Genomic DNA, 19,194 nt, shown 5'->3' on the forward strand with positions numbered 1-19,194 from the left:
AGGCACTTGTACACACTGTAACGGCATTAGGACCGTATTGTTCAAAACCTTGCCGTTACAGTGTGTACAAGTGCCTTTTAAATGTAGTACTGGCCCACCCACCACCGATTTCCCGGCAGCCTTGGTCCCAGAGCCTGTCTGGATTAACCGTGTTGCCAGACGCACAGAGGTCACGGCATTCCGAGAGGAGTCCAACTGTACCGGAACGTTCCGCCGAGGGGCCGAGACACTGGCCCACAAAGTCAGCCTCGGTGGTCGGCTATGGGAACGGATCTGCAGAGTTCCGGAGCCCCGGCCGCAGGGAGCAAAGTCAACTCGCCGATCAGCTGCGGAAGTCGCGATGAGGTGGAGGTCGGCCGCCTCACCCGGCCTGGGCGGAACTTTCTCGGGGGGACTTCCAGAGGGGATTTCAAGTGTGCTCTTGGAACTTTGCTCGGATTAAAGGAGGTGGCTGGAGGATCGGCGGTGGAGCTGTAACTCCATCCGATTGCCCCACATCCAAGGTGATGATGTGCAGCCTGCCTGATTACATCATGGACACTGGATGCCTGAGGTCCCTTTATCTGACGGGTGACAGCAGAATGGGGAAGGTTACACACCACACACTGCTGAATTAATCATGTGCATATATATAGCACCATTCACACTCCAGAAATAAAGAGCACTTCACAGCCAATAAATCACTTATGATTCACAGGTTTCTTTAGAGAGACAGCGTAGAAACTGGCCCCTCGGCCCCCTGAGTCCACACTGACCTGCAATCACCTGCTCAAACCATGTTATCCCACATTCTCACACACTCTCTACACACTAGGGGGCAATTTACAGAAGCCAATTAACCTACAAACTCGCACCTCTTTAGGATGTGGGAGGAAACCGGAGCGCCCGGAGAAAACTTGTGAAATCACAGGGGAAACCTGCAAACTCCACATAGACAGCACCCAAGGTCAGGATGGAACCCGGGCCTCTAATGCTCTTACATAAACATCTGCATCAGTCAAGTTATACAGAGGAGGAAGTTCGGCATGTCCCCAACTCCTCTCACCAGCTTCTACACATGCGCTGTAGTAAGCCTTTTATCAGGATGCATCACAGCTTGGTTTGGGAACAGCTCCATCCAAGACTGCAACAAATTGCAGAGAATTGTGGACGCAGCCCAGACCATCACACAAACCAACCTCCCTTCCATTGACTCCATCTACACCTCACGCTGCCTCGGCAAGGCCAGCAGCCCAGACCATCGCACAAACCAACCTCCCTTCCATTGACTCCATCTACACCTCACGCTGCCTCGGCAAGGCCAGCAGCCCAGACCATCGCACAAACCAACCTCCCTTCCATTGACTCCATCTACACCTCACGCTGCCTCGGCAAGGCCAGCAGCATCATCAAGGACCAGTCTCACCCTGGCCACTCCCTCTTCTCCCCTCTCCCATCGGGCAAGAGGTACAGAAGTGTGAAAACGTTGTTATCAGGTAACTGAACCATCCTATTAACAACCGGATAGCGGTCCTGACCTCCCATCTACCTCATTGGAGACCGTTGGACTATCTTTAATCGGTCTTTACCTTGCACTAAATGTTATTCCCTTTATCCTGTATCTGTACACTGTGGACGGCTCGATTGTAATCATGTATCGTCTTTCCGCTGACTGGTTAGCACGCAATAGCTTTTGACTGTACCTCAGTACACCTGACAATGAACTACACTAAACTGTTTCAATGCTGTATCTCTAAACTAAACTAAATTAAATTAAACTGACTTCCTCCACTGACGTGCCTGCAGAGATTTGGGGCTAAAACTGCCAGACTCTGGGAGTTGGTGTATTATCACGGATGAGTGCGTTAAACCTCGCCTTTAAACATCACAGTGCCCAAAATAAAACAGCATACTCACGAATATTTCAACCTGACGATCATGAGTTGAGGTATGAATTGTAGACCTCTGTGTTAACGCGGTGACCCCAGGGTGTGTGTGTGGGGGGGGGGGGGGGGGGGAGGGGGTGGGGTGGGGGGCTCGATGTGCATCTGACTCAGTGTCACCCACAGGCCTCTGTTGCCAGGGCACCCGATCAGATTATGTCAGACACACCTGAGTTCCGTGTCAGTATTCTTGCCCCCAATCCTTGCCTTGTTCAGCCTCAGCCACAACATCATGATCACCAAGTACATGAGTGATTTTTAAACATTCATGGTAGATATTCGAAAAAATTTGAATGTTCTATAACTCAGTTTAGAGATTCGGCCTGGAAACAGGCCCTTCGGCCCACCGAGTCCATGCCGACCAGTGATCACCCAGTGCACTAGCTCTATCCTACACACTGGGGACAAGTTGCAGAAGGCAATGAACCTACAAACCTAAAGGTCTTCAGAATGTGGGGGAGAACCGGAGCACCCGGAGAAAACCCACGCGGTCATGGGGAAAACGTGCAAACTTCATACAGACAGCGCCCGTAGTCAGGGTGGAACGTGGGTCTCTGGCGCTGTGAGGCAGCAACTCTACCGCTGCGCCACCGTGCACAACCCAAATTAAATTGACTACCTGGAGTGATACAGCATGGACTCAGGCTCTTCGGCCCAACTGACCCATGCCTACCAAGATGCCCCACCTACACTAGCCCCACTTGCCTGGATTGGTCCATATCACTCTACACCTTTTCTATCCACTTACCTGTCCACATTTCTGAGGCAATGAATCCCAAAGATTCACCACCGTCTGACACCCGTACTAATCAAGAATCTATCAATCTCCGCCTTATTAATACCCATTGACTTGTCTAGGGCAAAGAATTCCACAGATTCACCACCCTCTGGCTAAAGAAATTCCTCCTCATCTTCTTTCTAAAGGTCCATCCTCTTATTCTGAGGCTGTGCCCTCTGGTCCTAGACTCTCCCACTGGTGGAAACATCCTCTCCACATCCATTCTGTCCAGACCTTTGAACAGGTACGGTGAACAGCTTGTTTTGCGTGCTATCCAGTCAAGTGATACTTTCCCTTAGAACGGTCTGACAACTAAAAGAATGGTGTGAGTGTAACAGATCCTTTACAGGGCAGCCTGCCCGTGATACCACTGACGTGCTGATTCTTTGATCCAAATATGTTCAGACCTGTTGTGTTTGATCTTTCACGTTGTGATGCCATCACAATCTCACCACAGAATGCACCGTTTAAGAAATAAATATTGAAGTTGTATTTTCCAGTTTGTTATATTATCTTTTGAGTACTGTGTTCACAAGTCTGTTGTGCTTTCTGCTGCAGGGACGAACGTTATTGTTGCGTTTCAAGCCATTTGACAATTAAATGCTCTCGGCTCACTCAATCGCCACAGTCACAGCCCACAACTCGCTGAACAGTCTACTCTTGGCCGAAGGAGATATGATACTTCTTATTTTCCTACTTTAAAGTGTCCAGTGGCACAGCGGTAGAATTGCTGCCTCACAGCGTCAGAGACCCGGGATCGATCCTGACTGCAGGCGCTGTCTGTACGGAGTTTGTGCGTTGTACCTGTGACCGCGTGGGTTTTCTCCGGGTGTTCCTGCTTCCTCCCGCTCTGCAAAGACGTGCAGGTTTGCTGGTTGGTTGGCTGTGTTGCCTCTGTGTTGTATGACTCCAATGTAGTCATGACTCCATTGTGTAGGAAGGAACTGCAGATGCCGGTTTACACCGAAGATACACACAAAATGCTGGAGTAACTCAGCGGGACAGGCGGCATCTCTGGAGAGAAGGAATGGGTGACGTTTGGGGTCGAGACCCTTCTTCAGATGCTGATGCATTTTTATTAAATACTCACCTGTCACAACAGGAGTGTCGCGTCCAGTTTGGGACGGCGCACTTTAGAAAAGACATGAAGGTCTCAGGGAGTTTGCAAGGGCTGTTCACCAGAGTGGTTGCAGGGGATTCATTGAAGTGAAAAGAATGGAGAGGTTTGGATGATTCTGCTTCGAGCAGAGGAGGTTGCACACTGATATCAATAGTCAATAGTCATTTATTTGTCACATACACATAAATGTGTAGTGAAATGAAAAATTACCCGCAGTTCAACAATAAGACCAATAAGAATAATCAATAAAAATGCAATAACACATACAATCATAAACTAACACCAAACAAAAGAAACATCCATCACAGTGAGTCTCCTCCAGTCCCCTCCTCACTGTGATGGAAGGCCAGAATGTATTATTCTCTTCCCTGCCGTCTTCTCCCGTGGTCAGGCTGTTGGAGTTGCCACGTCGGGGCGGCAATTAAAATCACGAAGGGCGTGCAGTGGAAAGGCCAAGAATAATGGGAGATAAAGTGAAAGTGATTGGCAAAAGAACCAAAACTGACACGAGGAAAATGGTTTTAAAGCAACAAATGCAGAGGATGTGTAATGTGCAGGAGGGGGCATTGGAACAGGCTCATTCTTGGCCCTGGAGCTGGGTCAGTATCCAGGGCCGTCTTTACAGCATTATGGGCCCCGGGCAAAGCCCCTACGACAACTACTCACAGGAATAAAAATGTAAATGGTCGATAAAATTAAGATCAGCATGGGGCCCCTATGCTCGTGGGGCCCCGGGCAAGTGCCCATCAGGCCCATGCGTTAAGACGGCCCTGTCAGTATCTCAGGGGGAAAACATGAACATGCAGGGCGATGGGGAGAGGGGTGGCCAGGGGGAGGGTTCTATGTTAGAGCTGGATTGGACTCAGCAGTCTTACTCCATGCTGTGTAAACCTTTCCAGTTTAGATTATTATTATTATTGTCACTTGTACCGAGGTGCTTTGAAAAGCTTTTGTTTTTTCGATTCGTTTATTAGTTTAGAGATACAGAGGGGAAACTCAGGCCTTCAGGCCCACCGAGTCTGCACCGACCAGCGATCCCCGCACATTAACACGATCCTACACACACTGGAGAGAATTCACACATACAATTAAGCCAATTAACCAACAAATTAACCGCACGTCGTTGGAGTGTGGGAGAAAACGTAAAATCTAGGAGAAAACCCAGGCAGGTCAGGTGGAGAGCGTACAAACTCCGTACTGACAGCACCGGTAGTCAGGATCGAACTTGGGACTCTGGCGCTGTAAGGCAGCAACTCTACCGCTGCACCAAAGATACTAGAGGAACAAGATAGACCACTCGACCCGAAAAACCGTAGTATGTCACGGCGCCATTTTAGTAGGCAGAAACTTGCAAAAACATTTAAAAAGAAAAGTAACAAAGATCTGTGAATTGATAGATGAGATATATTCTGCATTTTAATGGTATAATAATCACATACTGTTCCCCCACAACACTAATGACACTGCAAGATGCATAACAGACGGTGGGTTTTTTGGCTCCTTTGCGTACTACACCTCAGTATAGGCGATTTCAACGGAGTGGTCCATCGTGTTCCTCTAGTATCTTTGCGCGGCACCACCGTACCGCCCTTGTGCTGTTTGGCGCTAACCAGTCAGGTAAAAGACTACGCAGTAAAGCCTCTTCATAACGGAATCTGATTGTCCATTAGAAGCGAGTAATGTATTATCTTTGTATGAAGTTGAAACAGAACTGCAGATGATGGCTAATACACAAATGGACACAAAAATGCTGGAGTAACTCAGCGGGTCAGGCAGCATCTGTGGAGAACATGGATAGGTGATGTTTCACAGAGTGCTGGAGTAACTCAGTGGGTCAGGCAGCATCTCTGAAATCTGAAGAAAGGTCTCGACCCGAATCTTCACCTAGTCCTTTTCTGCAGAGATGCTGCCTGACTTGCTGAGTTACTCCAGTCTTTCGTGTCCATCTCTCTGGAGAACATGGATGGGTGATGTTTCGGATTGAGACCCTTCTTCAGACCTCAAAGACCTGAAATGACTTGGGTTTGGTAGAGGTATCCAATTTACTGGGGAGCTGGACAGGGAATATAGCACATTTAGTATATGGCATGATGAAATCCAGACACTTCTTTAACTTATGTTGTATTAAATAACACAGAGAATGTAGTGGTGGCTCTAACCCAGGTAACTGTCTTCCTAATAGCAGAAAAAGTTAATGTAATCCAATTGGCTACAATATCAGAATGAGCTAATGTTGATAGAAATATATAATGAAAAAAAAAATGAAAGGCCCAGTGTACATAATATTATAAAGCATTCCATTCTTCACAAGGTGTCCAGTTTCTTGCCAAAAATACTGAACAAGACTCAACAACTAATCATTGTCCTGAGCACTGGGGTGAAGTTCCCATTGAACACAAGATCCCAACATTGTTCCCCTGATTTTCAGGACAATAGAAACACAGAAAATAGGTGCAGGAGAAGGGATTAAAAGTACCATTAGCAAATTTGCAGATGATACTAAGTTGGGGGGTAGTGTGAATTGTGAATTGTGAGGAAGATGCAATAAGGCTGCAGGGTGACCTGGACAGGTTGTGTGAGTGGGCGGATACATGGCAGATGCAGTTTAATGTAGATAAGTGTGAGGTTATTCACTTTGGAAGTAAGAATAGAAAGGCAGATTATTATCTGAATGGTGTCAAGTTAGGAGGAGGGGGAGTTCAACGAGATCTGGGTGTCCTAGTGCATCAGTCAATGAAAGGAAGCATGCAGGTTCAGCAGGCAGTGAAGAAAGCCAATGGAATGTTGGCCTTCGTAACAAGAGGAGTTGAGTATAGGAGCAAAGAGGTCCTTCTACAGTTGTACCGGGCCCTGGTGAGACCGCACCTGGAGTACTGTGTGCAGTTTTGGTCTCCAAATTTGAGGAAGGATATTCTTGCTATGGAGGGCGTGCAGCGTAGGTTCACTAGATTAATTCCCGGAATGGCGGGACTGTCGTATGTTGAAAGGCTGGAGCGATTGGGCTTGTATACACTGGAATTTAGAAGGATGAGGGGGGATCTTATTGAAACATATAAGATAATTAGGGGATTGGACACATTAGAGGCAGATAACATGTTCCCAATGTTGGGGGAGTCCAGAACAAGGGGCCACAGTTTGAGAATAAGGGGTAGGCCATTTAGAACGGAGATGAGGAAGAACTTTTTCAGTCAGAGGGTGGTGAAGGTGTGGAATTCTCTGCCTCAGAAGGCAGTGGAGGCCAGTTCGTTGGATGCTTTCAAGAGAGAGCTGGATAGAGCTCTTAAGGATAGCGGAGTGAGGGGGTATGGGGAGAAGGCAGGAACGGGGTACTGATTGATAGTGATCAGCCATGATCGCATTGAATGGCGGTGCTGGCTCGAAGGGCTGAATGGCCTACTCCTGCACCTATTGTCTATTGTCTATTGTCTATAGGAGTAGGCCATTCGGCCCTTCGAGTCAACACCACCATTCAATATGGCTGATCATTCAAAATCAGTACCCCGTTCCTGCCTTCTCCCCATATCCCTTGATTCCATTAACCCCAAGAGCTATATCTAACTCTCTCTTGAATACATCCAGTGAATTGGCCTCCACTGCCCTCTGTGGCAGAGAATTCCACAAATTCACAACTCTCTGGATGAAAAGGTTTTTCCGCATCTCAGTCCTAAATGGCCTTCCCCTTACACTGTGACCCCTGGTTCTGGACTCCCCCAACATTACAACAACATTGCAGCATTTTTAGTAAGTATTAGTTTAGTTTAGTTTAGCGATACAGCGCAGAAACAGACCTTTCAGCCCACCGAGTCCACAACAACCAGCGATCCCCGCACATTAACACTATCCTACACACACTGGGGACAACTTGCATTCATACCAAGCCAATTAACCTACAAACCCGTGCGTCTTTGGAGTGTGGGAGGAATCCGAAGGTCCCGGAGAAAACCCACGCTGGTCACAGGGAGAACGTACAAACTCCGTACAGACGGCACCCGTAGTTGGGATTGAACCCGGGTCTCTGGCGCTGTAAGGCAGCAATTCTACCGCTGCACCACCGTGCCACATAATCTTTTACAAAGTAATACATCAAAAGAGATTGGGAATGAGATTGAGATAACTAAAATCTGAAAGAATCCCTAGGTTTATTCTTTTGCATTTTTGAACTATCTTTCCCTGGAAAAATACAAAAACCTTATTTTATTTGAACCATATGAGGTGTTTTTTTTTGCAAAGGAATACTTGCCAAGCAAAAAATACAAGAATAAAATATATATTTTGTGGAATCAATTGTAAATTAGAAAACACATTTACTTTGCTCAGATGATGTTATGTTGAAGCCAAGAAATTTTCAAGAAAATTCAAGAATGATTATATGTAACCCAGAACACCTGGAATTGAACAAGATAAATCTCTTCTGTTCCTGCCTGCTCTGTTTGTTTGCTGTGTTCTCAAGCAAAATGGTTCAATGGTTCTTTTATTATCACGTGTGCCAAGGTACAGTGAAATTTGTTTTTTTTTGCGTACAGATCAGTAAGATTATTACAATCCCCGAGTTAACTACAGAATGCACAGAAACAGCCCACTGAGTCCATAGGCAAAAGTTGCCAGGTTTTGGGGCCATTTTCAAAGTCTTGATTCAAAAATCAAGAGCTTGGAGAAAAGCAAATCATGAGTTGCGAAGATTTATTTTACATAAATGGGGCATTAGGTTCATTATTTGATTGATTGAAGGATACACTATGGAAACATGCCCTTCGGCCCATCAGGTCCAGTTTCATCACCACTCACCTGTTCACACTGGCTCGACGTTATCCCACTTTTGCAACCGTTTAAAAAGCTTTAAAAAGAAATATTAATTGCTTTGCATCAAATGTACGATCCTTTCAAACACAAAAGCATGACAGGAAGTGTTAATTATAAGAGATATCAGATAATTGCAAAATCTAAGTTCACCAAGTTATAGGAGTAGAATCAGGCCATTCGGCCCATCGAGTCCACTCCGCCATTCAATCATGGCTGATCTCTGCCTCCTAATCCCATTTTCCTGCCTTCTCCCCTTAACCCTTAATCCAGAATTTGTCTATCTCTGCCTTAAAAATATCCACTGACTTGGCCTCCACAGCCCTCTGTGGCGATGAGTTCCACAGATTGTGGACGAAGGAAAAATATCACCAATGATATTACCACAAAGTAAATCTGATGATTGGGCCTGGTTTAGAATTCAGCAGAGGATGAGCTGTGAGATGCTGGCTACAATACTTTGCTACCCGCATTGTCACCTATGCATTGATCCAATATGGTAATTCTCCAAAGAACTGCTGGCCAGCAACCATGGTGGTGCAGCGGTAGAGTTGCTGCCTCACAGCGCCAGAGTCCCGGGTTTGATCTTGTCTACAGGTGCTGTCTGTACGGAGTTTGTACGTTCTCCCGGTGACCAGCGTGGGATTTCTCCGGGATCTCCGGTTTCACACACCAAAGACGTGCAGGTTTGTAGGATATTGGCTTTGGTAAAAAGATTGTAAATTGTCCCTAGTGTGTGCAGGATAGTGTCAGTGTACGGGGATCGCTGGTCGGCGTGGACTCGGTGGGCCGAAGGGCCTGTTTCCGCACCGCATCTCTAAACAATTGCTCCCATGTTCTTATTCTTAAAGCTGAACCCCAAGATTTGGAGCCAGCCTCTTGTTAAAGGAGGGGGCAGATCAATGGGGGAAGCTTGTCCAAGAAGATGGTGCCATGCATCCTCTGGTGGCCACTTGCAGAACTGCAGCTCAGTGCCCATAAATCGATCCGTCTGTGGCTTTCTGAAACATAGTACTGGTGTGGGACATCGGTATGGATAGATTTTTCACTGGATCGGTGCTCTTTGTTTAAGATACTTCCGAGTGGTTTCTGTGCAACAGGCTGACAAACCCCTCCATCCAATTTTAATGTGCATTAGCCCGGAATTTGCAGAGTGCGGCACGGTGGCGCAGCGGTAGAGTTGCTGCCTTACAGCGCCAGAGACCCGGTTTCCTCCCGCGCTCCAAACACGTGCAGTTTTGTAGGTTAATCGGTTTCTGTAAATTGTCCCCAATGTGTTGGACTGCAATTTGTGTACAGGTGATCATTGGTCAGCATGGAGTTGGTGGGCCGAAGGGTCTGTTTCCACGTTGTATCTCTAAAACTAAAACTAAACAAGATTGCAGGTACTATCACAACTTTTAAGAACCATTTGGACAGATACATGGATTGGACATGTTTAGAGGGATACTAGACCAAGTGGACCCGTTGGGCCCAAACCTCTCCTGCATTGGTGCAGCACCCTCTCCTCCCCCGCTCCCTCCCCCCTCCGTCCACCCTTTCCTCCACTGTTTCCACGCTGTATCACTCTATGAGAGGAGAATGTGAGAAGCCATGTAACTTGTCCAAAATCGACTGTCGTGAAGACTGTTAGATGAAAGCAGGAGTAACGGTGCCAAAATGCTGCCCGCGCGGAGTTTGCAGGTCCTCTCAGTGGCTTTCCTCTGGGTGCTGCTGAGGGAAATGCAGTATTTGGATGAAACGTTAAACTGCGTGACTTGACGGTATTTGCAGAAGGGCGGCACGGTGGCGCAGCGGTAGAGTCGCTGCCTCACAGCGCCAGAGACCCGGGTTCCATCCTGACTATGGATGCTGTCTGTACGGAGTTTGCAAATTCTCCCTGTGACCTGCGTGGGTTTTCACCGGGTGCTCCGGTTTCCTCCCACACTCCAAAGACTCTTCAAACCCATTCTTCATCTCACCTGGAGTCAGAGCTGCTACTGAGGAGGGGAAGACGAGATGACTGCTTGATCATCCTGTCCCATTAGACACACGTATCTAATGCTGGAGCAATTCAATTACATGCACGTCCACACTGGCACTCCACAGGTTATCACGTTCAATAAGAACATTAGGAATCACGAGTCTTTCACAGGGCAGGAGATTTGCTTTTCCTGTTTACGGAGTAAAAAAGCCAAACCATCGCATAATCTTATACATCGTGAATGGTTCTTAGGTGAATTCTGAATAATAGCACGCAGATATAATGTGTGGGAAGGAACTGCAAACGCTGGTTTACACCGAAGATAGACACAAGAAGCTGGAGTAACTCAGCGGGACAGGCAGCATCTCTGGAGAACATGGATGGGTGACGTTTCGGGTTGAGACCCTTCTTCAACCTGAGAGTGAGGGGAGAGCGAAACTAGAGATAAGGAAGATGTGAAAAGTACAGATCAAAGAAGATGTTGATCAAGGAAATGTAGAATGGTTCATTGTTGGCTGAGGGGATGGTGGTGACAAGGCATACAAACAGCAAAATTAATCAGGAGGACAGTGAAACTAGTCGGAGAACTACGGTGGGGGAGGGACGGAGAGAGAGAGGGAATGCAAGGGTTACTTGAAGTTAGAGAAAGATAAATATATAAATAGGATACATAAGATGCAAACGCGTAATTATCTATTGTCTATTCTGGATGCTTTCCAGAGAGAGTTAGATAGAGCTCTTAAAGATAGCGGAGTCAAGGGATATGGGGAGAAGGCAGGAACGGGGTACTGATTGTGGATGATCAGCCATGATCACAGTGAATGGCGGTGCTGGCTCGATGGGCTGAATGGCCTCCTCCTGCACCTATTGTCTGTTGTCTAATTGACAATGTGGTCCAGCAATGAGGGCTGACACTGGTTAAATTACGGTTTTTGCTCACACATTTATTATGGCATCTTTGTGCAAAACAATAAATTACACAGCCATATAAAATGGCTGAAGAACAGGTCAGAATCTTAACACGTTAATAACAGTTAATTATAACCACAATAATTAAACTGTATCAAGAATATTCTTATTACAGCTAAATAGAAAATTTTCCCCACTGCAATCAGCAACACAAGATTGAGAGCGCGAGTAAAAGTTAAATAGATACAGCCGAATACTTAGAAACTGTGAACTCCCTGGCAGAAATAGGTTAGATTTGCAATTACTCTTGTAGCAAAAAGACATAAACATCTTCAATACAAATGGAACATGTAAAAAAATAAATAGACAAATAGAAGACATGTACAAAAGTCAATCAAAGAGCAAGGCTTTCACGGAATGCCACACGGATGAACTGTCTGTGCTCTGTATCCGAACATCTGCAAAACTGGACCCGCTTCACTGCGGCAAAGGAACAATCTCTTGGACATAATTAATGGGGAAGAATCCGGATACGCCGTGCAACATGCCTTCAAACCAGTTCTCATCAATCTGGTTTGTCAGAGTGATGACGTCACCTTCCTGGAAGCCGAGTTCTCCTTCATTTTCTGGGTCAAAGTCATAAAGAGCTTTACAGCAAGGCTGGTCCACCTGCGTCGAGGAAGCTGTGTGCAACGGGGAAGAACATTCGTTTGTTAGTGCGACAAAATTATATACAATGATGAGAGGCATAGATGTGGTAGACAGTCACAACCTTTTTCCTAGGGTGGAAAGGTCCAACTCTAACAGCTAATTCCCCTCCTGGGATAAATGAAGTTCTATCGTATCGTATCGTAAAGGGCACAGCGATAAGGAGACAGAGGGAAAACTTAATGGGGATGTGCGGGCTTACACAGAGAGTGGTGGGGGCCTGAAACGCATTGCCAGGGGTGGTGGTGGGGACAGATACCATAGTGGTGTTTAAGAGGCTTTTACATAGGCACGTGGAAGTGCAGGGAACAGAGGGATATGGATCATGTACAGGCAGATGAGATCAGTTTAAATTGGCATCATTTTTGGCACAAACATTGTGGGCCGAAGGGCCTCTTCCTGTGCTGCTTCCTTCCTGTTCTATGTTCTATCAAAGGTTGACACAAAATGCTGGAGTAACTCATGCTGGAGCCTCGCCCCAAAAACGTCACCCATTCCTTCTCTCCAGAGATGCGGCCTGACCCGCTGAGTTACTTCAGCATTTTGTGTCTACCTTCGATTTAAACCAGCATCTGCAGTTTTCTTGCCCACACATCTATGTTCTATCACTTGCTTATGTGAATTGGATGGTTATAATATCACAATACATGGAGTATTTTATGGGAAAGCAAGATAAAAAATACTGCTTTTAGTGAAAGTAGGCTCAGCAAAATACAGTCATTGTTGTGAACCTACATTATTCCCCATGTTGGGGGAGTCCAGAACCAGGGGTCACAGTTTAAGAATAAGGGGTAGGCCATTTAGGACTGAGATGAGGAAAAACATTTTCACCCAGAGAGTTGTGAATCTGTGGAATTCTCTGCCACAGAAGGCAGAGGAGGCCAATTCACTGGATGTTTTCAAGAGAGTTAGACTTAGTTCTTAGGGCTAACAGGATCAAGGGATATGGGGAGAAAGCAGGAACGGGGTACTGAATTTGGATGATCAGCCATGATCATATTCAATGGCGGTGCTGTCTGGAAGGGCTGAATGGCCTACTCCTGCACCTATTTTCTATGTTTCTACATTAGGCTGCTGAAACGTTACACGTCAGTCCTTCAGTTTCTCTCACATTGCAATATTTCCAAACCAGTTAGTTAGTTAATCACAAATAAACAAATTTCTGCAAATATCAAAATGTTAAGACCAATATTAATGGATAATGGAAGATAGACACAAAATGCTGGAATAACTCAGCGGGACAGGCAGCATCTCTGGAGAGATGGAATGGGTGACATTTGGGTCGAGACCCTTCTTCAAATAATGGGCACTATTTTCTTGAAATGTTTCTTAACATCCACTATTATGGGAATGGACTTCATGATATTAAAATTAAAATTAGTAAATTCGGTTAGGGTTTTTTATGCATATTTCTATGAAAACACTAGGAAACGTCAGATAGCCTATTAGATACCATGTAGGAAAGAACATTTCCATTTCCAACCACAATACTGAAGAAAGATCTTGACCCGAAACATCACCCATTGCTTCTCTTCAGAGATGCTGCCTGTCCCGCTGAGTTACTCCAGCAAATTGTGTCTATCTTCATGTTGAAACCACCATCTGCAGTACCTTCCTACATAAGTCTGATGATCTGTCAATAATTAGTTATAGAGTCATAGAGTGATACAGTGTGGAAACAGGCCCTTCAGCCCAACTTGCCCACACCGGCCACCATGTCCCGGCAAAACTAGTCCCACCTGACTGCGTTTGGTCCATATCCCTTCAAACCTGTCCTATCCATGTACCTGTCCAAATGTTAATCTAAAAGTAGGGAGAGCTTTCGGGAGAGGTGGTTGTGATTTTCAAACATGCCGAAATAAGGAGTGCATCACACGTACACACACAGCTGAGGAAAGGTACTCACAAGGTGAACATGTATGCTTTGACCTGCGGAGAAACCTGAATGGGGAAAGTTTAGCTAAATGATAACAGAAAGGGAAGCAAGGAATGGCACATGCAGGATAGTGTAGGTACAACGTGAGACCACGCACAGCTAAACATACATTTATGGCTAACTAAATAAAATTGCAAGTCCAAAACATACAGTATATCAACATTAGCATTAAGACCGTCAATTTGTAATGTAACAGTATAGAATATCAAAAATTCAGAAGGTCTTTTTAGGATCAGATATGCAGGTTTTATATAGTTAATTCTGGGAAATTATTGAGATTTTTCCATGCATATTATATACATTACTTTAATTGAGTTTGGAGATGCAGCCTGGAAACAGGCCCTTCTGCCCACTGAGTCCATGCCGACCAGCATTTACCCATACCACCACTTCTATGTCAGCCCACGTTCCATCCTACACACTCAGGACAATTTATCGAAGCCAATTAACCTACAAACCCGCACGTCTTTGGGATGTGGGAAGAAACCGGAGCACCCGGAGAAAACCCACGCAGTCACAGGGAGAACGTACAAACCCCGCACAGACAGCACCTGTAGTCCGGATCAAACCCGGGGCCCTGGCGCTGTGAGGCAGCAGCTCTATCGCTGCGCCACCATGCCGCCCATTTTTGGTTTGGTGCTACCTCCATCTTGCTCGGACTAAAGAGCACTGAAGTAAGTGTACAATTCTAAAAGTTTCGTTCTAATATTCACAAGTAAGTAATCTTACCCGATGACTTGAATGACGAATTGTACGAAAGACCGTTGTGTGGCCGGTTGTCGTTAGGCTCAAAGGATGAAGCAACTGCAGGCTTAGGCTTGAAGTCACGCTTTGGAAGGCTGGAGAGTACGCTTATCCTTCAAGAAAAACACACAAGGGTTTTATGGTCTGCCTGACTTCTGACTTAGCTTAGAATAGCACCCTTCCACCAATTCCCTGCCTTTTGCAGGTGGGTGAGCCAGTTCTACATCCACACCATCGTCACCATGCGTCTTTATCTGCTGAATCAGCCTGACATGAGGGACTTTGCCCAAAGCCTTTAACAAAGTCCTGCAGACAATGTTCACCTCCCTTGTCCATCACTCACCTCACAAAGACAAAGCCAGGCTGACACTCGAGAATTGGCCCATTCTTTCGTTTGGAGATACAGCGCGGAAACAGGCCCCTTGGGCCCACCGAGTCCGCACCGACCAGCGAATCCCGCACACCAACACTATCCTACACACACTGGGGACTATTTACACTTAGACCAAGCCAACGAACCTACAAACCTGCACGTCTTTGGAGTGTGGGAGGAAACAGAAGATCTCGGATAAAACCCATGCAAGTTACGGGGAGAACGTACAAACTCCGTACAGACAGCACCCATAATCAGGATAGAACCCGGGTCTCTGGCGCTGTGAGGCAGCACCTCTACCGCTGCGCCACCGTGCTACCAATTAAGGTACAGTGAAACGTGAGTTACCATACTAAGTGAAAAGCAACCAGACACACAACCACATAAAAGTTAACATGAACATCCAAGCCCACTCAGCTTGACTATTGCTGAACACCAAAATATTTTGTGTGGGAAAGAACTGAAGATGTCTGTTTACACCGAAGATAGACAAAAAATGCAGGAGTAACTCAGCGGGTCAGGCAGCATCTGTGGAGAATGAAGAAGGGTTTCAACCCGAAAAGTCACCTATCTATGTTCTCCAGAGATGCTGCCTGACCCGCTGAGTTACTCCAGCACTCTGTGAAACGTCACCTATCCATGTTCTCCACAGATGCTGCCTGACCCGCTGAGTTACTCCAGTACTCTGTGACCAAGGTGGTGTAATTCTCGGGGGTTTCTGGGTCTCGGTGGCCGGTGGTAATATTCACCCGGTGTTTATTATTTCACTGGCAGGCTTGATGTCTTTTACAGCAATTTATTTCATAGCAACCACCTTAATCACATCTACTGTCACCATCTGGATTATTATCCAGTTTTGCAATTGGCATAACTGAATAATTCGATTAAATAGGAAATTATCCAATTATGCTGGATAATTGGAATTGTGGAACTATGATTACAATCATCAGCCTAGTTCCACATACCTTTGCACCTTTATTTTAAAAAAAAACTATTTAGTAGAATGGTGAGAATGCCAATTGGCCAGCATGCATGGCCTTAAGGGTGAAGGAGTTCAAAAAGTCTATTCTTCTCTGAGATAATGTGCTTCCTGACTAGATTGCCAAAATGACTTGGTTTTAATGCAGAAACAACGAATTGCAGATGCCGATTTATACAGAAATGGACACAAAGTGCAGAAGTAACTCAGCAGTTCAGGCAGCATCTCTGCAGAATATGGATAGGTGACGTTTCAGATGTCTGAAGGGTCCCAACCCGAAATGTCACCTATCCATGTTCTCCAGAGATGCTGCCTGACCTGCTGAGTTACTCCAACACTCTGTGAAATGTCACCTATTCATGTTCTCTAAAGTTGCTGCCTGACCTGCTGAGTTACTCCAGCACTCTGTGAAATGTCACCTATCCATGTTCTCTAGAGATGCTGCCTGACCCGCTGAGTTACTCCAGCATTCTGTGAAATGTCACCTATTCATGTTCTCTAAAGTTGCTGCCTGACCTGCTGAGTTACTCCAGCACTCTGTGTCCATTTATGACTTGATTCTAACATTAATACTGAGTCTTCTCATTTGCGATTCCCTCTGCAAGAGATAATAATGAATCTCTATCTACCATTCCGTCCTGTTAACATTTTCATAAACCTCAGTTAGCTCAACCCTCAACTAATACATTCATAATTTAACTCTGATTAGTCTGGGCAAACTGGATTTCAAGAGTCAAGAGTGTTTTATTGTCCAATGTCCCAGATAGAACAACGAAATTCTTGCTTGCAACAGCACAACAGAATATGTAAACAGGGTACATTGTAAACATGATAATAGTCAAGAAAGAAAACTTCACTGTCTGCCTTCCCGATGGTAGGGGGTGAAATGAGAGCGTGGCCAGGGTGTTGTGGGTCTGATGATGCTGGCTGCCTTTTTGAGGCAGTGACTCCCTTAAATCCCTTTGATGGTGGGGAGGTCAGTACCCACGATGGACTGGGCAGTGCCCGCGATGGACTGGGCAGTGCTCGCGATGGACTGGGCAGTGCCCGCGATGGACTGGGCAGTGCCCGCGATGGACTGAGCAGTGCCCGCGATGGACTTGACCCAGTTCAAGCAGTGAATCTGTGTAATTGCTGCTTGCAAGGCCAAGTTGACTCTTCCTGAAACACAGAGCCCAAAACCAAATGCAGAACACCAGATGCATCCAAGGCCAGAAAACCATCCATTTGCGTACTGGAGTTTCTGAGACGCCCTCTGTGAACAAAACTCTGCCAGAATCACAGTTACAGAAATACTCAAAGCAGTCATTATACCCGTTGAGTTTTTGCTTTGGTTGTATCTGATTACACCTATCTACATCATGCAACAAGCTGCTTACACAGTGGGCTATTATAAAGCAGCAGTTGCAACTTCCAAACTTTGGAATGGGTTTTGATTGCATTTGTACTGCAGCTATTACCACCAAACAACAACATAAATCTCCACTTCCCACCTGGTCCAAAATTAGTTTTAGAAAACCATAAGACAAAGGGGCAGAATGAGGCCATTCAGCCCATCAAGTCTACTCTACCTTTCAGTCATGGCTGATCTATCTTTCCCTCTCAAGCCACTCTTTTGTCTTCTGCCCGTAATCTTTGACACCCTTTACTAATCAAGGTCCTATCAATCTGCGTTTTACAAACACCCTGTGTAGGAAAGAACTGCAAATGCTGGTTTAAATCGAAGATAAAGAGTCTCAACCCGAAACGCCACCCATTCCTTCTCTCCAGAGATGCTGCCTGTCCCACTGAGTTACTCCAGCATTTTGGTTCTATTTTTTTTTTTACAAATACCTGATGACTTGGCCTCCACAGCCATCTGAATTTCACAGATTCACCACCCTTTGGCTCAAGAAATTCCTCCTCATCTCCTTTCTGAAGGTACGTCCTTTCATTCCGAGGCTGTGCCCTCTGGCTCTAGACTCCCCCCAGTTTTCGTCTTTTGTATTCTTGTCTCGCTTGGTAATTTCACAATGCCCAAGGACCGGACTTCAATCTGAGATCCCCCAGTGGTTACGAGCATGCATGGTTTGGAACTTCACCTGCTCTGTAGTGTGACGTGAAGTTGCTCCAGAATTGTAGTGGATTCTTTGTGATAGCTCAGTGTTGCTTCCACTAGAGCCAGCAGCTGACTGATTTGCTCTACCTGTAGGTGAAAGGACATTTCTTTAGCAAGATGACTAGTCTAAACAATATTTAATGCATGTCTGTGATTAAACTTGGAAGGTAGTAAGTAAGGATACTGTCAGAGATTTGCTTCCTAAAAGCTTTTAGCCACAGCCTTTATTGCACTCAGGAATTCAGTACGTTAAATCACAGGACTAGTTTGCAGCCAAACAATCTGCATGTCACTCACCTGTAAGTGCACCATATTCCAATTTCTCGTGTTCTATGCAAGCTGCAATTCAAATAGCCAAAAACAGGCTTTTTAAACGAAAAATTGCAAAGAAATTAATGTGCGTCTAAAATATATTTAATCTTGATTTGCCATTTCATTTATGAAAAATCTATCTATGATAATCCTTAGTTCAAAAATAATCGTCTTAACAAGTTCTGTACTTAATGATTTGTAACACATTTACCCACAAATTAAAATCGTACATAATTCATGGCTCCACTAACGGCACTTGTAACAAGGTACAGTGAAATTATTCTTTTTTGTTTTATAACTGTTTCTTTACGCATCCGGCACATGTTGGGCTCTTTGTACAAAACAATCGAATTAAAATGAACTGTTAAGAAATAGTAAAAAACTCCCAAAGTAATTTTGTCACGGCAAAAATTTGATAATTTGCTTAAATCGATCGCAAATAAATCTAACAAAGAAAAAACAGGAGGGCAACAGGAAAGGAAAGATCTCACACTCCAGTCAATGCACTGAAGTGTAGTCAGTGTCACTAGTTTAATTTAATTTGTTATCGTCACA

General features: G+C 45.4%; 1 protein-coding gene across 3 annotated transcripts in view; it reads right to left on the reverse strand.

Annotated features, from left to right (window-relative positions):
- Positions 1–11,476: 11,476 nt before the first annotated feature.
- Positions 11,477–19,194, reverse strand: part of sh3gl3a (SH3-domain GRB2-like 3a) — a 63,429-nt gene continuing 55,711 nt past the window's right edge. For all 3 annotated transcript variants that reach the window (XM_078427578.1, XM_078427575.1, XM_078427577.1), the window contains exons 7-9: positions 18,311–18,414; positions 14,863–14,990; positions 11,477–12,172 (exon numbers count right to left, since the gene is read on the reverse strand). In XM_078427578.1, coding sequence (XP_078283704.1) covers positions 11,967–12,172; positions 14,863–14,990; positions 18,311–18,414 — 438 coding nt within the window. In that variant the 3' untranslated portion in view covers positions 11,477–11,966. The remainder of the gene's footprint in view (positions 12,173–14,862; positions 14,991–18,310; positions 18,415–19,194) is intronic.

Source organism: Rhinoraja longicauda, chromosome 33 (assembly GCF_053455715.1).
Source record: "Rhinoraja longicauda isolate Sanriku21f chromosome 33, sRhiLon1.1, whole genome shotgun sequence".
In the NCBI taxonomy this organism is placed as follows: domain Eukaryota; kingdom Metazoa; phylum Chordata; class Chondrichthyes; order Rajiformes; family Arhynchobatidae; genus Rhinoraja; species Rhinoraja longicauda.